This window comes from Felis catus, chromosome X, assembly GCF_018350175.1.
Source record: "Felis catus isolate Fca126 chromosome X, F.catus_Fca126_mat1.0, whole genome shotgun sequence".
Lineage (NCBI taxonomy): Eukaryota > Metazoa > Chordata > Mammalia > Carnivora > Felidae > Felis > Felis catus.
In genome coordinates this window covers 12,366,578-12,388,455 of record NC_058386.1, presented here as the reverse complement: position 1 = coordinate 12,388,455, position 21,878 = coordinate 12,366,578, and the positions used below count along the sequence as shown (strand labels likewise).

At 40.3% G+C, this 21,878-nt stretch overlaps 2 protein-coding genes across 7 annotated transcripts in view; both read right to left on the bottom strand.

Annotated features, from left to right (window-relative positions):
* ZRSR2 (zinc finger CCCH-type, RNA binding motif and serine/arginine rich 2) overlaps positions 1 to 10,759 on the bottom strand; it is a 28,037-nt gene extending 17,278 nt beyond the window's left edge. The window contains exons 1-6 of one of the 3 annotated variants that reach the window (XM_045051266.1): positions 10,605 to 10,654; positions 10,078 to 10,157; positions 9,782 to 9,827; positions 6,443 to 6,521; positions 1,545 to 1,653; positions 1,262 to 1,348 (exon numbers count right to left, since the gene is read on the bottom strand). In XM_045051266.1, the coding sequence (XP_044907201.1) occupies positions 1,262 to 1,348; positions 1,545 to 1,653; positions 6,443 to 6,462 (216 nt within the window). In that variant the 5' untranslated portion in view covers positions 6,463 to 6,521; positions 9,782 to 9,827; positions 10,078 to 10,157; positions 10,605 to 10,654. Of the gene's footprint in view, positions 1 to 1,261; positions 1,349 to 1,544; positions 1,654 to 6,442; positions 6,522 to 9,781; positions 9,828 to 10,077; positions 10,158 to 10,423; positions 10,574 to 10,604 lie in introns of those variants that run through there. The other 2 variants (XM_045051267.1, XM_006943591.4) reach the window with 2 other exon arrangements.
* A 4,393-nt stretch (positions 10,760 to 15,152) lies between these two features.
* CA5B (carbonic anhydrase 5B) overlaps positions 15,153 to 21,878 on the bottom strand; it is a 50,208-nt gene continuing 43,482 nt past the window's right edge. For all 4 annotated transcript variants that reach the window (XM_006943590.4, XM_019823582.3, XM_019823581.3 and 1 more), the window contains one exon: positions 15,153 to 17,601. In XM_006943590.4, coding sequence (XP_006943652.1) covers positions 17,422 to 17,601 — 180 coding nt within the window. In that variant the 3' untranslated portion in view covers positions 15,153 to 17,421. The remainder of the gene's footprint in view (positions 17,602 to 21,878) is intronic.

Sequence of the window (21,878 nt, the reverse complement as noted above, 5' to 3'; positions counted from 1 at the left end):
GCCTTAGTTTTTTTTTTTAAAAGAAGCCTTAGCTTTTATCTGATGCCAGAAAGACCTCAATTGAGAATATTCTACGGTTAAAATGGGAATCGATTACTCTGTAAAATAATGACAAGCTCCCAACTGTTTTCCTGCCCCCTAAAAACCTAGCATGGTCTCATCTGTAACGCAGCTCTCAAATAAGGGTGTTAAAAATCTGCACTGCAATTAACTGAAGGCCTGAGACACAAAAAACAAAGTTCACGGAGGCTGCTTCTACCCTATCACAACTAGGACAAACAAATCCATTTTTCTCCATGATAAGGTGAGTACCCATTTTTATGCTATTCAAACTTGGGAATATGATGGAAAAGATACATCCTGATGAGTCAGTCAAGGAATGATGAGCTGTGGGATCTTGGAAATAAATACACAGCATTAAGGAACAGCAGCAAAACACATCAAAGCAATCTTTAAAACATCCTGGAAGATATATACATAGACCTCATACATTTCTTTCTTTAATGAGTGACTACGTGTTACCTACAATGACCTTGATAGCCAAGTTGGAAACGGAGTCAATATTTAGCAACAAAAAATATTTCCTAATTCCTCAATATGTGAGTTAGTGATTTCTTTCAACCAATTCATTCTTGCTGACATGCCATAAGCAGCTAAGTGTCTTATTTACTAAATAAGTGTGGAAACCATACAAAATATTCTCTGAATGAGTCAACCCATATACAACAGAAGCTCAGAAAAACACTTTGGTGTGAATGTGAAGAGCCAGAGCAAAAAAAAAAAAAAAAAAAACAACACTTGCACTAGAGTGATACAAAGTATAAAGCAGGGGCCAGATGCTTGTTTTTAGAGATAGTTTTATTGGAACACAGCCACAACCATTTATTTATATATTATCTCTGGCTGTTTTCATGGCGCACCAACAGAGTTGGATATTTGCAAGAGAGACCATACAAACTACAAAACCTAAAATATTTACTCTCTGGCCTTTACAGAAAAAGTGTGCCAATCCCTGGTATAAAGGGGAAGGTGGGTAGTTGCAGGAAAACGTTAATTTAAGGTATCTGCCATTGCAAAGACCCAAAGCAGAGCATCATAAGGCAACTCTAGTGTGTATCTATACAAAACAGGCCTCTTGCTAACCAGGAAAACAAAGTCCAAACCCTGATATGCCTATAGCTTATTCCTCAGCCCCAGCCCAGCCCAGATCTGCGCACTGAGAGGATACGCAGTGCGTTTATCCTCCTGTGACAGGAATCACCTCTCTTTCTCTCTTCTCCTGTAGCTTCTGCTCCTCCTCTTCTCTCTCTTTTCTCTGCTGCTCTTCCCATTCTTCCTTTAACTTTCTCTTTACAGAAAAAAAGAAAAGGAAAGGTAATTCTTCTCACACACTTTTTAAAAACATGTAACATATGGGGAAGATAAAGTAAAAGCTTTACCACTGGTAAAATGGATAATATCTATTCTTTTAAGTTCAAAACCCGTAACTCTTAATTAGAGTTATTTGGTTAACTAGTTAGCTGGTTATCTGATGAATACCATACCTCTTGTTCCTCCTGTCGTTTTCGAGCTGCCTCCTCCTTTTCTTTCTTTATTCTGAATTCTTCTTGTGCTTTCTGCTCCCGAAGCAACCACGCCTCATGTAATTTTTGCCTATCAATGTAATGATGCAATCAAACAAAAGAAATGAGCATTAATCTACAAATACACCCAATGATAGCAAAATGATGAAGCTATCATGAAAGATATTTTCCAGAAAGCAGGTAAGGGGAAAGTAAGAGGAACAGAAGATATGAGTAGCTATCTTGGAAAAGCACTGCATCTCAGTAGCTCTTTTCCTAGAGGGTGACAGCTGAAAATCACTACGTGCACATTTGATACCTGTGACATCTTTCACATAGAACGATGACGCTACAACTTTCCCTTTAGGTTGACCATTGTGATGTTTAGGTGTCAATAAAGATGCCAAGTTTCGAAGCACCATCTAGCTTTTCCCGTTCTGAGGGTCCTATCCTTTCTCTTCTATGCGTTTTACAAGTAGTGATGGAAGACCGCAGCACCATGAAAACCTGCCATCTGCTGCCATAGATCTTTGATGGCTAGTCTAGACAGTTAAGACACTCCTGTGGCTTGCCCCAAGCACCTACACTGCTCGAAGAAGGGAAATAAAACTATACCTGATCTTGTCTTTAAAATAAAGCTACAGGCTTTAAGATGACAAGGAGTTATAAAAGTAAATGAGCAGTTGTCTAGTTTATTTTTGAAAATGGCCAATTATAAAGAATGATGTTATCTTAAAATGGCAAGCGTCTCAGACATCCAATAGCACAAGGTTCTAATGGAAAGATAGGTTACATTTCAAAAGTTCAAAAGTCAAGCAGGTGTCTATCTATGTATTTATTTACTTATTTTTAATTTTTATTTTGGAGAGAGGGAGAGAGAGACAAAGCATAAGCAGGGGAGGATCAGAAAGAGAGGGAGACACAGAAGTGAAGCAGGCTCCAGGCTCTGAGCTGTCAGCACAGAGCCTGACGCGGGGCTCGAACCCACGAACCATGAGATCATGGCCTGAGCCGAAGCGGGACACTTAACCAACTGAGCCACCCAGGTGCCCCATGGTGTTTAGAACCTAGATTGCCATTTTGCCACTGAATTTGGAAAAGAGAAGTGAAATATGAGAAACGGTTCTTCAGCAATGTCAGGAGTTAAATAAGGTTTTATGTCTAGTCTGGGGAACCTATTCACAGTATCAACTACCCTACGGGAAAATAGATTTCATTTCCAACCACAGATGGTAGGAACACATCTTTTACCCATGGTAAAGATGGGCACACCGCATACATCAACATGCCGGTGCACATTGCAGGTTACATATAGATGTTTCAGTGTGTAGGACTCTAATTTATGAATCTTTTGAGGAATATATTAATTGTATACCAACCAAAAAAACAAAGTGCATATAAATGTAAGACCTCAAAAGAGTAAAATGGCAAAACTTTACAGTTTAGCAACTTGAATACAGTGTTGAGAACTACGACTGCAGAGCTCTGGTCACTTAAGTACATCAAGTCCCTGCCCCGGGAAGCCTGCAGCAGATTCTAGCACGGCTTGCCACAGTGGAAGGCTTGTCCTTAGACTGACCCCCAGAAACCCCACCCCCACCCCCGCGAAAATGCCTGCCTGAGAAAGCTCAACACTGCCAGGAAAATGGAGCATTTGCTGTAGCCAGCACAGGATGATCGGCCCTTGCCCTCCCTTAGAGCATTTACTAAAAAGGGCTTATGATTGTGAATAGGTCTCTCTCCAGGACCCGAGAGCCATTCGCTGGACATGCAGTCTTTAAGAAGGATAAGGCCTCTGTGTCCCAGCCTCTGTGAGAGGACAGACTCCTGAATTCTCTGCCTGCCTGCTGACAAACGCAGCTGGCCTGGTCACATTTACACTGACTGACCCTTTGTACTTCTTCACCTCTTGAATTCTCCTGGGCCCCTATACTCCTCCCGCTCTCTCCCTTTAAAAGGCGCAAATCTCCCCTGCACAAATCAGAATGGAGCTCAGCTCTTTCCCCTACAGTCAGGAGAAACGGGACACAATCTGTTCTCACCACTTTCAAGTCTGCCCGTGTTATTCTCTGATGCTATACATCTGCGTTAAGGCAGTACATAAAGCCATACGGTACTGCCAGAGAATTAGTTCTCTTGTTTTTCAACAACACGGCATCATGCAACTTGTACAGGAACCAAAAAACACCAAAGGAACACAAATATCTGTTTATGTGATTTAAAAGCAGCGCCTCAAATAAATGGGAAAACAAAAAAGTGACTTCCCTATATCATACCATGTATATCCCCTTCATCGTAAGAGGAATCTAAAACAAGCAGAGTTATTACAGCACCGCCCATCTGCTAACATGATGGTAAGCATATATACCTGCCGACTCATTCCATTGCCCTAATTCTATGAGGTGGGTACTATGATTGATTTTATTTCCATTTTATCTCCAGATTTAAGACGAGGAAATTGAAGTTAGAGAGATAAGCAACTGGAACACAGCATGTAAGTGGCAGGGCCACGGCTGCAATGCAGCTCTGGCTGAATCGACTCCATGGCCTGCATCACCACTGTATTTTCTCTTGGCATTTTGCTGATTGCACCTATTTATGTGCTTAGGTGGAAAACAGGAACGAACTACATGCAAAGAAGCAACATTCCCTACTAAACACACATAGCTAGAGGGTGTCTATAAAGTTCTCTACTCCTTTTAAAAAACATTTACTTTTTATTGTGGCAAAATATATGTACCATAAAATTTAGGATTTTAACCATTTTTAAGTGTATGGTTGAACAGCATTAAGTACATACACATTATTCTGCACCACTTGGGGAAAAAAAAAAAACAACTACCCCCTGAAAAATATTGAAGAGAAAATAGAATATGTTCATCATCTTGGGATGGAGTAGGCCTTTTACAGTCCAGACACCAAGGCCAGATATCACGATGAAAGTTGAGGACGTGAAAATCAAACTATGGTGAGTAATGCCATAAGCCAAGTTAGGACTGATGACAAATGAGAAAAACATATATCATACATATGACAGATAAAGGATCAATATCTTTTTTTAAATTTTTCTTTACATTTTTTTTTAAATTTATTTATGTTGAGAGAGAGAGAGAGAGAGAGAGCGCGCGCACGCACGAGGAGCAGAGAGAGGCAGGGAGAGAGAATGCCAAACTCCGCACTGTCAGCACAGAACCCAATGCGGGGCTCGAACTCATGAACTGTGAGATCACGGCCTGAGCCAAGAGTCAGACGCTCAACCAACCGAGCCACCCAGGCGCCCCAACGATTAATAGTAATAATACTGCTTACACAACAAACTTTAAAAACATGTATCCCAAAAAAGAAAGGTGCAAGACTTAATCTAAACTAGGTAATAAAATATATTAAAAAATACACAGGCTTACTAATTAAGAAATGTATATTTGAAACAATGAAATACAACTTTTACGACAGGAGGTTTAAAAATAGATGCCTAGTGTGAGTGAAGGTATGGGGAAATGGGCACCTCGATTCACAGCTTGAAGGGCTGCATAATGGGATGCCCTTTCTACCCAACCACCTACATTTTACATGTACTTATCCTCTGATCCCAACAATTCCGTTTCTAGGCATTTTCCTGAGTAAAAAACAGGACAATTACCAACGATACATAAGCGTGGATACTCATGGCAACTTTTTACTGAATTATAAAAAATACCTAAGTATAAATTAATAAATAATAGGAAATTCATAGTAAATAATAAGTGAACGTTATTTAATAGCAAATAACCTAAACGTCCATCAGTAGAGAACTATAAATTATGAATAAAGAATTATGCCACATTCAAACAATGGACACTATGTTGCCACTGAAACTGTTGAATCGGGTATGTGAATCAACACTGAAATATAGGTCCTGGGGTGCCTGGGTGGCTCAGTTGGTTAAGCGTCCAACTTCAGCTCAGGTCATGATCTCGAAGTCCCTGAGTCTGAGCCCTGCTTTGGGCTCCGTGCTGACAGCTTGGAGCCTGGAGCCTGCTTCAGATTCTGGGTCTCCTCTCTCTGCCCCTCCCTGCTCATGCTGTCTCTGTCTCTCAAAAATGACTAAACATTAAAAAAAAAAAATTTGAAATATAGGTCCTATATATTATGCAAAAAAAGCAATTTAAAAAATGCATAAATATCCTCCCATTATAGAAATAAACATGTATAGTACATTTACACGCTTAAATTTTTTTTTTGAGAGAGAGAGAGAGAGAGAGAGAGAGCGAGCACAAGCAGGGGAGACAGAGGAAGAGAGACAGTGAATCTTAAGCAGACTGCACACTCAGTGCAGAGCTCAAAATGGGCCATTTTTTTAATTGAAAAAAAAATTTGTTTTTAACATTTATTCATTTTTGAGAGCCAGAGCATGAGTGGGGGAGGGGCAGAGACAGAGGGAGACACAGAATCCAAAGCAGGCTCCAGGCTCTGGGCTGTCAGCACAGAGCCCGGTGCATGGCTCGAACCCACGGACCACGAGATCATGACTTAAGCCGAAGTCAGACACTTAACTGAATGAGCCATTCAGGTGCTCCCCCGACCCCCACTTACATTTTTAATGGTGGCTATCTTTGGGTGTGCTGATTTCATTGAAGCCCTTTCACTTTTTTACACTTACTTCAATTTCTCTTTCAAAAACATTTATAAATTAGCAAAAATAGTGAAAAATACTTCCATTTAAGAAAAATGAGAACATCTAACTTTAGTCTGTCAAGTAGAGATTTAAATAGTTTATCCAAGGTATTTTAAAAGACCTATTCTGTATAAGATATTATAAAGACCTGTACTAGTTCATAAAGACTTATAAAATTCAAATAAAACAACTGGGTTCATGAGGAAGTGCTCCGATCACTGCTGACCTCTCTATCTCCAACAGCATCTCTTCTTCTAGGTGTTGTTCTTCAATAAAAGCATCCTCCTCCTCCTTCTGTGAGAGTCCTAAGGGAATTTAAATGTTTTATTAAACGATCTGAATATTGTAAAACCTTGGTCAATGATTCAGAAAGAAAAAAGAAAAAAGATAAAAGCTAATGTTTACAATTATGGTACGAACCTGTTTTTAAAGCCTTCTAATAATAAAGGGTCTAACAATAAAGGCTTCAACCAAATGTGTAACAATTTTGATACCCAAAAAGAACAATAATGGTAGATAACACATTAAATTTAAAAAATTAATTGATGCTTCCATCGTCATACTCAAAAAGGAGGTGGGTTGTGAGAAGGAACATTCATTTTTACAGAAAAACGGCAACAAAAAAAATGTAGAAAGGCCGTCATTTTTGCAACCCCTACTTAAGAACTATTTAGACAAAAATGCTAGAAACATTGGATGAAAGCTTGTTGGCAAGAAATTTATTTACCCCACCTCAAAACATGAGCGCACGGACGAGTACTAATTCCAAAGGGGGGAATACCCTTTGCCATGGAGCCATCTGATTGGTGACACTTTGACCGCTCCTAGCGTTACTAAGAGCAAAACAATGTGACATCACAGGCCCCCTGAGGTGTGCAATGACAGGTATACAGCATCGGCTTTGTAGTACTTGTCACAAGGAGTATAACCGTAAGCTAATCAGAAGATAGGCTAATCCAGAAGTCTGGGTGTTCCACCAGACAACTACTGTGGGCTTTGCACAATAATCAGTCTTGGTTTGGGAAAGTTCCAGTATGGCCTATATATCACAACTGAGGTATTGTTCCTTTACTTGGCTGCAAGTTTGATATTGTGGTCTTTATTCTTAGGAGATGCAGGATGAAGTATTTAGGGATGAGAAGTCATGATATCTGCAAATGACATGCAAAGAATTCAGAAAAAAATGTGTACATATGTATCCATATATATCAAGATAAAGTAAGGCAAATTGTTAACAATTGGGAGATTTAGATGAAGGGTTCATGGATGTTTATTGCACCATTTTTTCAACTTTCTGTACACTGGACCATTTCAAAATAAGAACGTAGGAAAGTATTTTTAATATAATAAAAACTTTTATCCTTTCCTAGTCATAATTTAAATTTGAGAAAAAAGGAAGAAAACTAAAGTGATCCTAAGGAAATATAACAGAAGATCTCAGACTTAGAGGAAAAAGATTTTGTATCTGCCACATATATGTTGAGTACAGGTCTAATCAAAGGCACACCCAGTCCTAGATAATTTACTTAAGCGACTAAACATTATTATTTCAGCACCTGAAATTAAAATAGGTAAAAATAAAAAAAAAATTAGGGTAAATCCTAACTCACACAGAATAAAATCTAATTATTCAGATCATTAAATGATCTAATTTACAGAGAGGGCCTTCCAAAGAACCTGGCAATGGGGCTATGATTGATTGACTTACAGAGGTATTCCCATAGAGTAGACATTGCCCGGGCACAGATGATGCTCAAAAACATGTTGCCTGACTCACTCAACCCCTCCATCCTCTCAAAATCAAGCTCATACTCCTCAGAGGTGATCACTAACAGCACGAGGTATAGCATTTGCTCTATACGTACAACCAAATATATGTAAGGATATATATAAGTATAGTATATCTAACCGTATTATACATATAACTGTACATATTGGAATCAGACAACTTGCTTTTTATTCTTAATGTCACCTTGGTTTCTGAGAAGGCAGCTCATTTCAGGCTATTTCAAGTAGAACTGGATGCTAAAGAGGCTTCTTGTAAATGAGCGGTCAATATTCCAGAAATTTCTACCACTCAGTTTCCAACTCACTCTTACAGAATATCTCTTCTAGCTTACTGGGTATTGTTTGCCCATCTGACATGTGCTACAATTAATAGCAGTGTTTGGTAGGCCACACTATTCATGAAGCACCACTAAGAATTAGGAGTTGGAGTGGGCCAAAGTTGGGGCAGTAGTCCAAAGACAAGTGCTTAGTCTTGGATGTGCCATTAGCTATACAATCCTGACCAAACCAGTGACTGCATCCTTCAACTGAGTGAACTGCCAAGGGACATGACCAGCTTGCTTCTCCACAAAGGCTCACTCTGAAAGCACTTTGCAAAGTCAAAGGGGGCGGGGGGGGGGGGGGGGGGGAATCAACACAATACAAACAGGTCTAGGATTCAAAACAGGGAAGATTAACAAGTTAAAAAAAAAAGTTATGTTGGAAGAAAACAGGTTAAGTACACAAAGTACTGTAGCTGAGATGTTAAGGGGAATGAGGGTGGGGCAGACACCAAGGACATCAATAACTGCAACCTGCCCTGTTTTTTCTTTTTATCCCTGAAGCTTTATCCTGCGTTTAGTGGTTCAGTGTCGAATGAGTAAAAGAGAGACACTAACACAGGCCACAGGTAAACACACCACTCTTCCCATTTTAAATATTCCAAGTATTACTACTAAAATAATTACCGGGCAACTCCAAGAGTAAATGAAATGTCTATAACTATGTTTCCCAAGGCCAGAGAATCTTGGTTACTTGAGGCCATTGCGGTGGTCTGCAAGAAGTGTCTGGATACATTTGTGCAATGTATCCAAATCAAACCATTACATTGTATCCATAAAACTAATGCAGTGAGGACTATAACGAGAGAGAGAGAGAGAGAGAGAGAGAGAGAGAGAGAGAGAGAGAGAGAGAGAGAGAAAGAGAAAGAGAGAGAGAGAATTGTCTGAATAATCAGGGTGGCAACCCTAACACAGTACTGTGTTGCTTCAGTGCTTCCATCAGCCTCTATAATGACTATGTAACTTTTAAAACTGCGTTAGTACTAATTTCATTGTATTAAGCAGGCAGGTTTAATATATAAATGTTAGATTCTGCCATGTGAAGGACAAATGACACCACAGCCAGTACAGACGAAGGTGCCACAGTATTTTAATAGGAATAAAAAAAACTGCTAAATAACCACAGGGCAACACTAGCAGTGGCATTCCAAAATCCAATCAGTATGATAATCATGCTTGTAAGCTTGCTTCACATCATCCCTAACATTACATTCACGTAGATTTCAATTTTACTGGATGTGTAATTTCACTTGGTTTGGTAATCTGTAAAGACATTGTTTTCTGGTCAGAGTTTCGTATCCAGTTTTGCGCTTAGATACATTTAAGTGACAATAATAATCGGAGCCCACAAAGGGTCTCTTGTGTTACTCCAGAAACGGTGAGGAAACTTGTGCAAAAGGTCTAAACCCCTCGAGCCCTGCTGGTTTTACAAAGGGAAACATTCACCGAATACTTACTATGTGCAAGGGCTGTGCTAGCTGCTGTAATTCATGATGCCTGCACCTGTAACACCGGATACTTCATAAATACTTACACACGAGCAGGGGCGATTCACCACGACCTGTCCCCCCCTCTTTTTAGTACGTTAACAGCGTTTCGGAAGTGGGTCTAACCTAACGGCACCCGGGAGGCAGGGGCCGCAGTAATTTTTCAGCGCGTACAATACTTGGCTTCCTTCTGGCACGGGGGCTTCAAGTCAGGACGGGAGCGGAGACAGCAATTTCTGACACACAAAACGGGCTGGGGAAATTACCTGAATCTCTCAATCGAGCGAGTTCCTGCCGCCGTTTCTTTCGTTTCTCCTTCTTCAGGGCGGCTCTGAACTTTTTGTGACTGGAAGATTGAGACACGAACACGCCAGCATCACTTGACCGCACCTGCGGCGCTGCCGGAGTTTTCCGCTCCCCCCCCTTCCCCTCCCCACCCGCCCGCTCCGCGCGCCGTCTCCTCGGCGCCCAGTACAGGAAATCGCTCGGGTGCCCGGGAGTGAAATCTTGCCTCCCGTGTTTTAATCACACAACACGGATTTACTCTCGCCTCGCCGTTCCACAAGCAGACGGCAGGTCTTTTCCATCCCGCCCCCCCGGTCCCCTCCTCACCTCCCTGAACCCACACACGCCGGTGACAGCCTGGGGCGCGCCCGAGGAAGTGCTCGAGCGGCCACGGTGGCTCTTGCCTGGCCCAGCTCCCTTCTCCCTCCTGCCTACGCATCCTCCATGTCCAGTCTCGGCCAGCTCCGTCCCCTCTTCTCATCAGTTCATCTGTCACAGCCCAGCCTACCTCGGTTTCTCCGGAAACATCATCTTCCCGGGCGCCGCCATGTTGTCAGGGCAGCCACGCCCCTACGAGCTGGCCGGAAGAGGCCGGCTGACAAGAAAGGGAGCGGCAGCGCGCAGGCGCGGGTACCGCGGGGCGTCCCGGGGGGAACAAAGACGCATGGCGCGTGGGGGTTCTGATAGGCTGCTGGTGTTCCGAAACCGCACAAGTGAACGTCTCCTTCCCGAAAATTCCTACCCCTCCCTGAAAGTAATTCTTCCCTCCTAGCGTTTCCCCGGGAATATCACTACCTCTACCCACACCACACTGGTGTGTCTTGTGGCTAGGACGTTAAAGTTACACTTCTCTCTTGTCCTCATCGTCACACGAAACCTCGTTCGGAGCACACCGTATCGCCTAGCTTCCCAGTCCGACTTTCAGGCACCGCCTTCTTCTGCGGTCCCACCTATCAGTCCCTCAGACGAAGCGCCAGATTCCGCCCTCTGCCATTCACACCTGCCACCTCTAGGGAAAAGCAACACCTGGGCCGCCAAGGCCTCATCTTTGCTCCCAAGGAACGTGCACTCTAGAGACGAAGAAGGACCAAATACAAAGATAATATGGTACGGGCAACTGAATTTACTTAACACAGTCCACCTGGGATTCAGGGAGGACTTTCTGATGCCTGAGTTTTAAAGGAAGGTGGCCTTTACCCAGGGGGAGAAGGGTGGGATCCCCAGGTGGGAAAGCTAAATCAGTATAAGCAAAGTCACTGAGAGATGAAACAATGTGGAATCTGCCAGACCCACAAGAATTTGGCCATCGAATTTAAAGGCAAGTTCCAAAATATCAAGGAACACAGCAGTAGAGATGGGGTGGAGCTGGGTTATGAAGAAGGGCCTAGTAAACCATGCAGAGAAGCTTTAATTAAGTCCTATATGCAACAGGGAAGTACTGAAAGCTTTTGGTTGAGTTTTGTCGTCATTTGTGTTTTAGGTAAATTACTCTGGTTTGCAATACAAAGGATAACGCTGGAATAGCACAGTCTAGATGAGGAATTAAACTGGGGCAATGAGGGTAGGATTGAGAAATTAAAATCAGCCCTGTTAATAATCAGACTGTGATGTATACAGACAAGGCCAGAGGCAAGACCAAGAAGAAAACGCTTCTCTTGAAGACATACTGCAGCGGCAAAATGATTAACAACCCCCGTCTTTCTAGTGATTGGGTAACTTCCTTGGCCTACCTTTGTTCCTCTCTCTTCCAAATGACAATCACTGAGCTACCCAATTACTAAACTGCCCCTGCTTCTCCTAGTCCCTCCTTGGAATCATTCAGCAGCCACCCAAACCCCAAAGTGCATAGAGCCTTGCCCTGCTCCCTCTTACACACTTGGAACAACACACCTCCAAGCTGACGTTGTCCAGCTCAGTGCGTCAGTAATTATGGTTACAGGCTTTGGAGTTGGACAGACTGGGAAACTCAAGCCTTGGCTCTCTGATCTTGAGTAAACTCCTTAATGTCTAGTCCCTGGTTTTCTCATCTGTAAAAATCAAGGTAGTGATAATAGTTCCCAAATGCGTGCTATATGTTGGCATAGTGCCTGGCAATGGTGTCTCTGACACATTATCTGTTATATCATCATCATCAGTGTAAATACTCCCCTATTCCCTCAAGAGTGGGTTGATACTTATCCTGTGTATGCTCCTAGCTCAAGTATTTCACCTTTTATAACACCTCTCACGCTAGATACTTTGCGGCTTTCACAAAGCTGCTTCTTGCACTAAATCTTAAACTTGAAGGTGGAGACTTGGTGGTTATAGCCCCTAACTGGAGAATGCCCTGACGGGCAAAAAACGTTGCTGTACAAATGACCAATTTTGCTGGTTTCTGGGACCAGGACTTATGATGCCATTCTGAAAGTGTCACTGTTTGGATTGTTGTTTGGATTGCTGTAACATTTCTTATGAGTTAGACCAGACTTTCATGTGAGAGCAATAAAGTGAGAATGTCTTCTGTGAACATGCTCCTACTTTAAAAAGGATACAGATTTAGATTTTATTAAAAAATTTTTTTTCAGTGTTTATTTTTGAGAGAGAGAGAGAACAAGGGAGGGGCAGAGAGAAGGAGACACAGAATCAGAAGCAGACTCCAGGCTCTGAGTTGTCAGCCCAGAGCCCGACGTGGGGTTTGAACTCGTGAACTGCAAGATCATGACCTGAGCCGAAGTCAGATGCTTAACCGACTGAGCCAGGCAGGTGCCCCTAGATTTTATTTTATTATGATTTACAAATGAATGTAAATCTCCTTTTATAGGAGTTAGACATTTATCCTCAACAATTAACCACTGAATTCATTTTCATGAACAAGCTTGAATTGCTCAAATTAACTTCATTACAGAAGTTATTCTAAAAGCCAATTTCATTTTAAACTGTAGTTATGCTCATTTGAATTCAATAAATCATAAGATAAAAATAAAGCATGTAAAAAATTTAGTGCAAAGGTACATTCTACTATAATATCCTGATAAATAGAACAAAGTTATCTTTATTCTGCAACATAACATGTATTTTTCTTGGTTCCTGATATGCAACATCTACTTATTCTCAGGTATGTACATTTCAGTTTATCCCCCCTCTATGGGAAAATGCCTAAATTTTAATTTTACATCGTCAGTAGAAAATAGATGATTATCTTCAAAAAGTTAAAGTTTTTTAAGTTATGTAGATGATGTCATAGATACTGTTATTAGTGCATATGAATCTTAGTTATTTTTTTTTTAATTTTTTTTTCAACGTTTATTTTTATTTTTGGGACAGAGAGAGACAGAGCATGAACGGGGGAGGGGCAGAGAGAGAGGGAGACACAGAATCGGAAACAGGCTCCAGGCTCCGAGCCATCAGCCCAGAGCCCGACGCGGGGCTCGAACTCACAGACCGCGAGATCGTGACCTGGCTGAAGTCGGACGCTTAACCGACTGTGCCACCCAGGCGCCCCTGAATCTTAGTTATTATAACATGACCAAAGAATGATCCATAAATTTATCTCACATTTATTGCAAGCATAAAGAGAGAGCAAGAAAAAGCAAGAATCTACTCTCTGAAAGCCAGGCTGGTACTCTTTCAATTAATTTGGTTTTTTCTTGCCCTAGTAGGACTGTGGTACGAGGATTCATGGAACGGTCAATGCAGAAATTCTCAGGAAAGAACATTTAATTTCTCACCTACTATTAATTTCAGTATGAGTCACCAGATTTATTCAGGGACATAGAATGGGATCTCAACTCCTCTCCAACCGTCATTGCTATACCAAGGGCTTTATATATTTTCCAGAGTACATATATGTTACCTAAGATAGCAAAATAAAATACTTGATGTATATTAACATGAAAAGTGCATGCAAATCTATATTTGTACAACTGATTGAAACAGGAACAAACTATGCAGTGCTAGCGCTTATTACTCGATTCTTTCCTCTGGTGGTAGGTTCTAAGCAAAAAACTGCTGGTGGTTTGAGAAAATGTGGTGGTGAGTCCATATCGGCACCCAGGACCCAAAGCAAAGTACTATTTCTGAAGAGTGGTTGAACTCAAAAAGCAAGAATCAAAATGTACGAAGGGACAGAAAGGGTCTTAGTCTCTTTGTGTTGTTTATTCCTCACAGTTCTAGAGGCTGGAAGGCCAAGATCAAGGTGCCAGCAGATTCAGTGTCTGGTGAGAACTTCCTTTACTGGCTCATTGGTGGCCATCTTCTTACTGTATCCATCCTCACATGGCAGAAGGGGTGAGGGACCGCTCTGGGGTCTCTTTTATAAGGGCACTAATCCCATCATGAGGCACCACCCGTATGACCTACTCACTTCCCTAAGGCCCCACCTCCTAACACCATCATGTTGGGGGTTAGGTGTCAACCTATGAATTTGGTGCAGGAGGGACGTAAACATTCAGTTCCTAACAAGGATGCATTACTATTTATATGTAAAGAAGCCAGTATTGTTTAGATGCACTCATTATATGGTAAAATTAGAGCCTATTCGCTTAAAAAACAATGATATCCAAGTAAAATTTTATGGGAAAGAATTTAACCAATAAAGTTGAATAAAGAAGACAGTAAAATGTTAAGGAGAACACGTATCAAGTAAATAGTGTTGGTTCTTCTAGCGACACAGAAAAATACCTAAAATGATTACAATACTGTAATTTTGCTAACACACCAAAAGAAATGTGTCCCCCAGTGAGCAAGGGAAGGGTATCTTCCTAAACTTTTTTGAGGTGAATGCCTGCTTCAGAATAGGCAATTTTACCCTAATCCATGTAGGCTCACAGAGGAGAAAAGGGTTGGCAGTTTCCCCTACTGGTGATATCAGCAGATTGTGCACTAATTTGACAGAAAGAGGTGAGCTGAAGAGTGGGTGGTTTTTGTTTCCTGCTTTTCTAATAAATCCGTTACAAGTTTTCCAGTCACTTTCATGGTAAAGTCACTACATGGTAAAGGATGTCTCGCTAGTTTTACAGACATCTTACATATTGAAAAAAAAAAAAAAAACCTAATAGGAAGAAAAAGCCATTCAATATTAATATTGTAAAGAAAGGGTTTTATTATAGTATTTAATGAAGATAAGCAGCAATGTTAATACAAAATTCTTTCTCAAGGACATTTTGCCCCTTGCTGTTTAGGAAGGTACAAGTAAAACACTTTTGGAGGCACAAAAGACACAAAGTTCTTGTTAGGGTGTATCAGTAGCCCCGGAATCTGCAAGCCCCTTTGGAGCTCAGATGACTAAGGCATGGAGGAAAAGAAACACACCTCCCCAGGGCGGTTTCCATGTAACCTCTGCAGAGAAGGTGAGCAAGAATTGATCATGCAAACCAGGACATGGTTGAGAGTGAGAGGGTGCTGTTAATAATCACACCAAAACACCAGGTGCAGGTGAATCAGGAGTGGCAAGCTGGGACACACCCAATAAAGACATCCTCTGTAGCTCTAAGAAGTAAGGGCAAGTCGGGTATTGGTGCACTGGTTCTCACTCCAATTTGGAAGACTCACTGCAATAGAATTTTGCACAAAGACTTTGTGAGAGGCCTAGGAGGGAAGCCCTGTGCTCTAGAAAATGCATATTGCGTGTGTGTTTACCCTTTTAAAGATAACTATGGTTTGAACAGATCAATTAGATAGTTAACATAAACTTTTCCCCTCGCATTTATCTTTTTAAGAATTTTATTCATTTTCTTCCCAGAGAAGGCATGTACTCTAGAAGCAAATGCCTTCACCCCCTCCCTTTAAAAACAAAACAAAAAAATTATTTATTTATCTGTTTATTTATTTTTTAGAGAGAGAGGGAGAGAGACGATCTTAAGTGTGGCACAGGGCTCCATCTCACGAACCGTGAGGTCATGATGACCTGAGCTGAAATCAAGAGTCTGATGCTTAACGGACTGGGCCACCCAGGAGCGCCCCCTCCCTTTTTTAAGACCAGATATCCCCCCCCCCCCGAAACTCACATATACAACTCCAACCCTCTTTTTCTTCTACTGAATGTATTATTTATTTTTAACTGTGGTAAGATACACATAAAATTTACCATCTTAAACTTTTTCAGTATATAGTTTAGTAGTGTCAAGTCTACTCATCCAACCCTACCTTGCAGATCAGATGACTAGCATACTAATGAAAGAAAGACCACTAGTAAATTCAATATTGAGTTTGAACACAGGCTTACAGGCAACTAGAAACATTCCAAGGTATTTACAAGCAAAGGCAACAATGGCATGGATACCCCCAAATACGTAGAATTCTCTAGATTTTAGCCTGTTAATTTTCTCTCCTTATTACTGTAGCAGAAGTCATTTAAACCATTATATTAACTGGAAGATTTATGTTGAGCACCTGCCTTGCACAGAACCTCAACTCATGAAATAAAGGTCAGGCAGTTCTCAAGGAAAGCCATGATAATTCTGTCATTGTGGAAAATATTATATTCTATGAAACAGTGTACAAACAATGCAAAATAACACTATAAACTATAGACTATTATATTACTAGTCTTTTGAAAACGATGTCTGTAAATAAAGCATGAAAGAATTTTAAATTTTAGGAACTTCAAGCATTTTCTTTAAAATGCTCTGTATATGCTTTCTATATGATCAGGTCTTGAGGTAAAATATTTGATCTTCAGAAGTGCAAAAGGATTCTCCATTATAAGTAAATTCTTATTTTCTTAGAACTACAAAATATTTTCTTCTATGCCATAAATTGATAGTAAGCATATCATGTACTAGGGATAACAACTAAAGATCAGGCAAATATACGTGTTGAGAAGGCTTTAGAAAAGAATATACATTCAGATTTTGAAATAAAATATCCCTAAAACCATGGCCAATGTTCAGCTAGCCAGGAAGTACCAGTTTGGGCGCTGGGGCCATTTCTGAAAGGCCTGCATTCTGGATGGTCAGTGTCTGCACCTTACCAGTGTTAAATATTTTGATTACCATCACTACTTACAACTCTATAGAGTTACTAACTAACAAACATAAAAAGACAACTAATAAACATAAGACAACTCAGAAATATAGGACATAAAAAGACATTACGATTACCAACAGGTTGCTGAAGGACAAACTTGTGTCTCTTACTGCCACGTCAGTGTTAAACATCATTATCAATAAAAGTTAAGAACTTCTTTACCAAAGAGCTTTCTTCAAAGACTGAAGGAGCACTGCCACACCAAGAAATGCGCATCTACAATTATTACTAAATGTAGGCGTTTAGAACAGTCCAATCAGCAATCTCTAAAAAGCTAGTATGTATTCATTAAAGCAAAGTACTGCCTAGATATGAGTGTCTTAGGGAGTTGCTTGGCTAGTTGAAGGCTGGGGTTTCGCTTGTATATTCAGTACATAATCGTGACGGAAGGAAGAGCGGACAGTGCGATTCATTAGGGGCTGAAGGGGGCGGAAATTGTCCACCATTCTTTTCTCTTTCTCCCCCTCCGAAGTGAAGAGCAGGGTCCGAAACTGCTCAAGCTAGAAATAGAAGTAGGAAGCATAAATGATTTCAATGGCGTAACAGTTTAACTTCATGAATAAATTACTTTTATTTTTACAATTCCAAAACATTCGTCTAAAACTAGATACAGAACAACTTATTTCTGGTTAGGAATGCCTTCACTACTAGACAGGGAATAAAATGTATGAGGAGGAGGGTAACAGGAGGTGGTGAAGCCAGCAGGGTACTTGGGATCGAAAGACTGGGGGTCAAAGGCCCTGTCCCCCACACATTAGCCCTTTGGCAAGGACAAGTTTTCATCTTTGATTCCAGGAACCTCATCTTTAAATGGGCAAAATAACTAGCCTACAGAATACTATAGGGAAGGCCTGATGTATACAGTAACAGTGCCAAAAATGTTTCATTTTTTTCAAAATGTAACTGAATCATTAATGTAAACAACGTCTTCTTCATTGCTCACTGTACCTGGGCATTGCAGGGGAAGGCAATGCATATGGATGTCTTCTTCTTTTTACATTTTTTTAAAGTTTATTTATTTTTGAGAGACAGACAGAGAGCGAGCAGGGGAGGGGCAGAGAGAGGGAGAGAGAGAATCCCAAGCAGGCTCCGTGCTATCAGCACAGAGCCTGATGTGGAGCTCGAACTCACGAACCATGAGATCATGACCTGAGCCGAGACTAAGAGTTGTATGCTTAACCGACTGAGCCACCCAGGTGCCCGTAGTATGGATGTCTTCTTAACAGGCAGTGGGATGCCCCCAGCCAGCACTGTCCAATAGAACTTTCTGTAATGACGGAAATGTCCTCTGCGTGATTCATTATCATAACCACTAGCCACATATGGCTACCGAGTGCTTGAAATGTGGCTAGTGTAACTAAGGAACTGGATTATTTACTTATTTATTTATTGAAAGTTTATTCATTTATTTTTTAGGAATCTCTACACCCAACGTGGGGCTCAAACTCACGATCCCAAGATCAAGAGTCACATACTCTAATGACTGAGCCAGCCAGGTACCTTGGAACTGAATGTTTAATTTTTATTTTAATGTGTTTATATTTCAATGTAAATGACCATGTGCAGCTAGTGGCTCATGGACTGGACAATGCAGCTCAGTACAAAGAGGAGCAACCCCAAGTCAAAAGCTTGTTCTCTAATATGGCGATAGCATCATTCGCCCCCTTGGCTTTCTGAGCCACCTTATTATGGAACACTGGACTTCAAGCCCGCTGTAAAATCTTTTCACAACATTTCTCCTCAGTCAGTCAGGCACGCTGCAGCTATGGAGAGGACAGCCTGGGGCACAGTAGGCAAGCATGTGAAGATGTGTTTCGATCAAAGACTTCAGGCCAAGTAGAGCTGCGGAGGCAGGATTGTGACCAGGGGCGAGTGGCAAACATAAGGGACCGTATTTGCAAATTACGCATACACCCTCAGAAATTAAGAATGTGTCCAAGTACTTAAGATTTATTTTTATTCAACTAATTGCAAAAGATTAGAAATCGCTCAAGTATCAGTAAGTTACATTAGATCTATAAAATGGACTAGTACATAGCCATTAAAAGTGATATTGAAGATGTTTATTACCAATAAAATGTTTCACATATCACTGAGTGAAAAGAGGAACAAAATGGTATGTCCAGAATGATTCCATTTGGTGAAGAAAATTATGTATATTTATATAGATAAAAGACTAAAAGGATTTATGTGTACGTGTATAGATATACAACCAGAAAGATTTACCCAAACAATGACTAACACTGATTATAGGTGACTAGGATTATAGATGACAGCTAACGTTTTTTTTCTTACTGAATTTTCTGTGTAGAGATTTCATTTGAAAACTCCTCACATGGGCCACTGACTCTCTGATTTATTTATTTTACTGACTTATTTTTCAGTGTTAGGTTGATTTTTGACGTTTATTTATTTTTGAGAGGGAGAGAGAGAGAGAGGGAGAGAGAGAATGAGCAGGGGAGGAGCAGAGAGAGAGGGAGACACAGAATCGGAAGCAGGCTCCAGGCTCTGAGCTGTCAGCACAGAGCCCGACACGGGGCTTGAACCCATGAACCATGAGATCATGGCCTGAGCTGAAGTTGGACACTGAACCAGGGAAGCCAGCCAGGCACCCCAGTGTTATGTCAATTTTTAAATGTGAAGGATAAACGCAGACTAAACATATAGGTCACCAAGCCCAGGCTTATGAACAGGTAAGCTCTATGTTTTGCCATTTGTTTTTGGTGGCTTTTATCAGACAGATTTAAAAAAATTATGTGGTCTAATTTACTACTTGGTTTCTTTAAGACTTCTGGTTTTGATATATAGTGAAAAAAGCTTCCTCCATTTGGAGGTATAAAAAGATTTTCCTACGCTTGTCCTAGCAGTGTTTTTAACATTTAATATATGTGGAATATATTCTTGCATAAGGTCTGCATGGTGGATCTAATTTTTCTCCCCCAAATGCCTGCCCAGTTGTCCTCGCATTAGCATTTACTGAAGAATCTCATCTTTTCTCCCCATTGAGATGAGATGCTACCTTTATCACAAACTAAATTCTCATATGTACTTAGACATATTTCTGAACTTACCACTTTCTTCCCTCCAGTGATCTCTTTATTTGTGTGCCAGTACCATACTATTTAATTATTGTGACTTTATAAGTTTGTAGATCTAATCATCTCTCATTTTCTCTCTCAGAGTTTTCCCTGGCTATTTATGCTTGTTCGTTTTGCCACATGATTTTAGAAGTAGCACATCTATCTAAAAATCCCATTGGCATAGTGAATGGACCACATCAAATTTATGGAGAATAAACAGTGGATAATAATGAGTCAGGGAGAATTGACATCTAAAGATATCTTTATGGTGTCTTCTGATTCAATAACATGGTATACATTTTATGAAATCTTTTGTGTCCTTCAGGGATATTTTAAGTTTACTTGTTAAATTTTCTTAAGCTTATTCCAAGGCATTTTATATTTTTGTTTCCATTAAAAATAGGGTTCGTTCTTCCATTATAACTTTATATCATTGCATCCTTTAACTGATTGTGATTTATATATAGTGATATATATATTTATATGTGCTTTAAATGTATTGATTTCTAGGGGCACCTGGGTGGCACAGTTGGTTAAACATCCAACTCTTGGTCTCGGCTCAGGTCATGATCTCACAGTTTGTGAGTTCGAGCCCTACACTGGGCTCTGTGCTGACGGCATGGAGCCTGATTTGGATTCTGTCTCTCCTTCTCTCTGCCCCTCCCCAGCTTGTGTGCGCGTGTTGTCTCTCAAATAAATTAAAAAAACTTAAAAAATCAATGTATTGATTTCTACAAATTAATGTTTTACTCCACTAATTACTAAACTACCTTATTTTTAAAGAAGTTTTTATTGTTTCTCTAATTTATTTTTTCTTTTCTGGTCTAATTGTATTGGCTACTTCCAGAACAACTTCCAAAGTGTATATGGTAACAATTCTTTCCATAGTAAACATACTATTTACTTTTGAAGTGAGATCCATGTCTTTTTTTGCAAGTTAGGGAAATCTCCATTCATTTCTATTTTATTTAAAAATTTAAAAAACTGAATAGTACATTTTGCTAATGCCTTTTAACAATATATGGAAATGATTACATGATTTTTCTATTAAGATTCACTGATATGATGAAGTATGTTAATATCATTCCTAATAATGAAACATCCTTGCTTTACTAGAATATATACTACTTCGTCAGAATGTGTATGTTTCTTCTAATGTACTGCTAGCTTCTGTTTTTCATGTATTACTTTTGCTTCCTTTAAAACATATTCTTCAGAGATATCAATCTTTACTTTTAATTTTTAAAAATATTTAATGGGTGTTGGTATCAGTTATCTTGGCTTCATAAAAAAGATTTTGGAAGCCTTTGCTCCTGTAAAAATGCTTTGTAATTAATAAAAATCCCATAAAGCAAGCATATACAAGTATTATTATAGTTTAAATTATGAATTAAACAGGATTTTGTGCATTGAATTTAGTAATTAGTGGCAAGTAATTACCACTTAAACTTACTTTTTAAAAAAAAATTTTTTTTAATGTTTTTTATTTTTGACACAGAGAGAGACAGAGCATGAACGGGGGAGGGGCAGAGAGAGAGGGAGACACAGAATCGGAAGCAGGCTCCAGGCTCTGAGCCATCAGCCCAGAGCCCGACGCAGGGCTCGAACTCACGGACCGCGAGATCGTGACCTGAGCCGAAGTCGGACGCTTAACCGACTGAGCCACCCAGGCGCCCCTAAACTTACTTTTTAAAAAG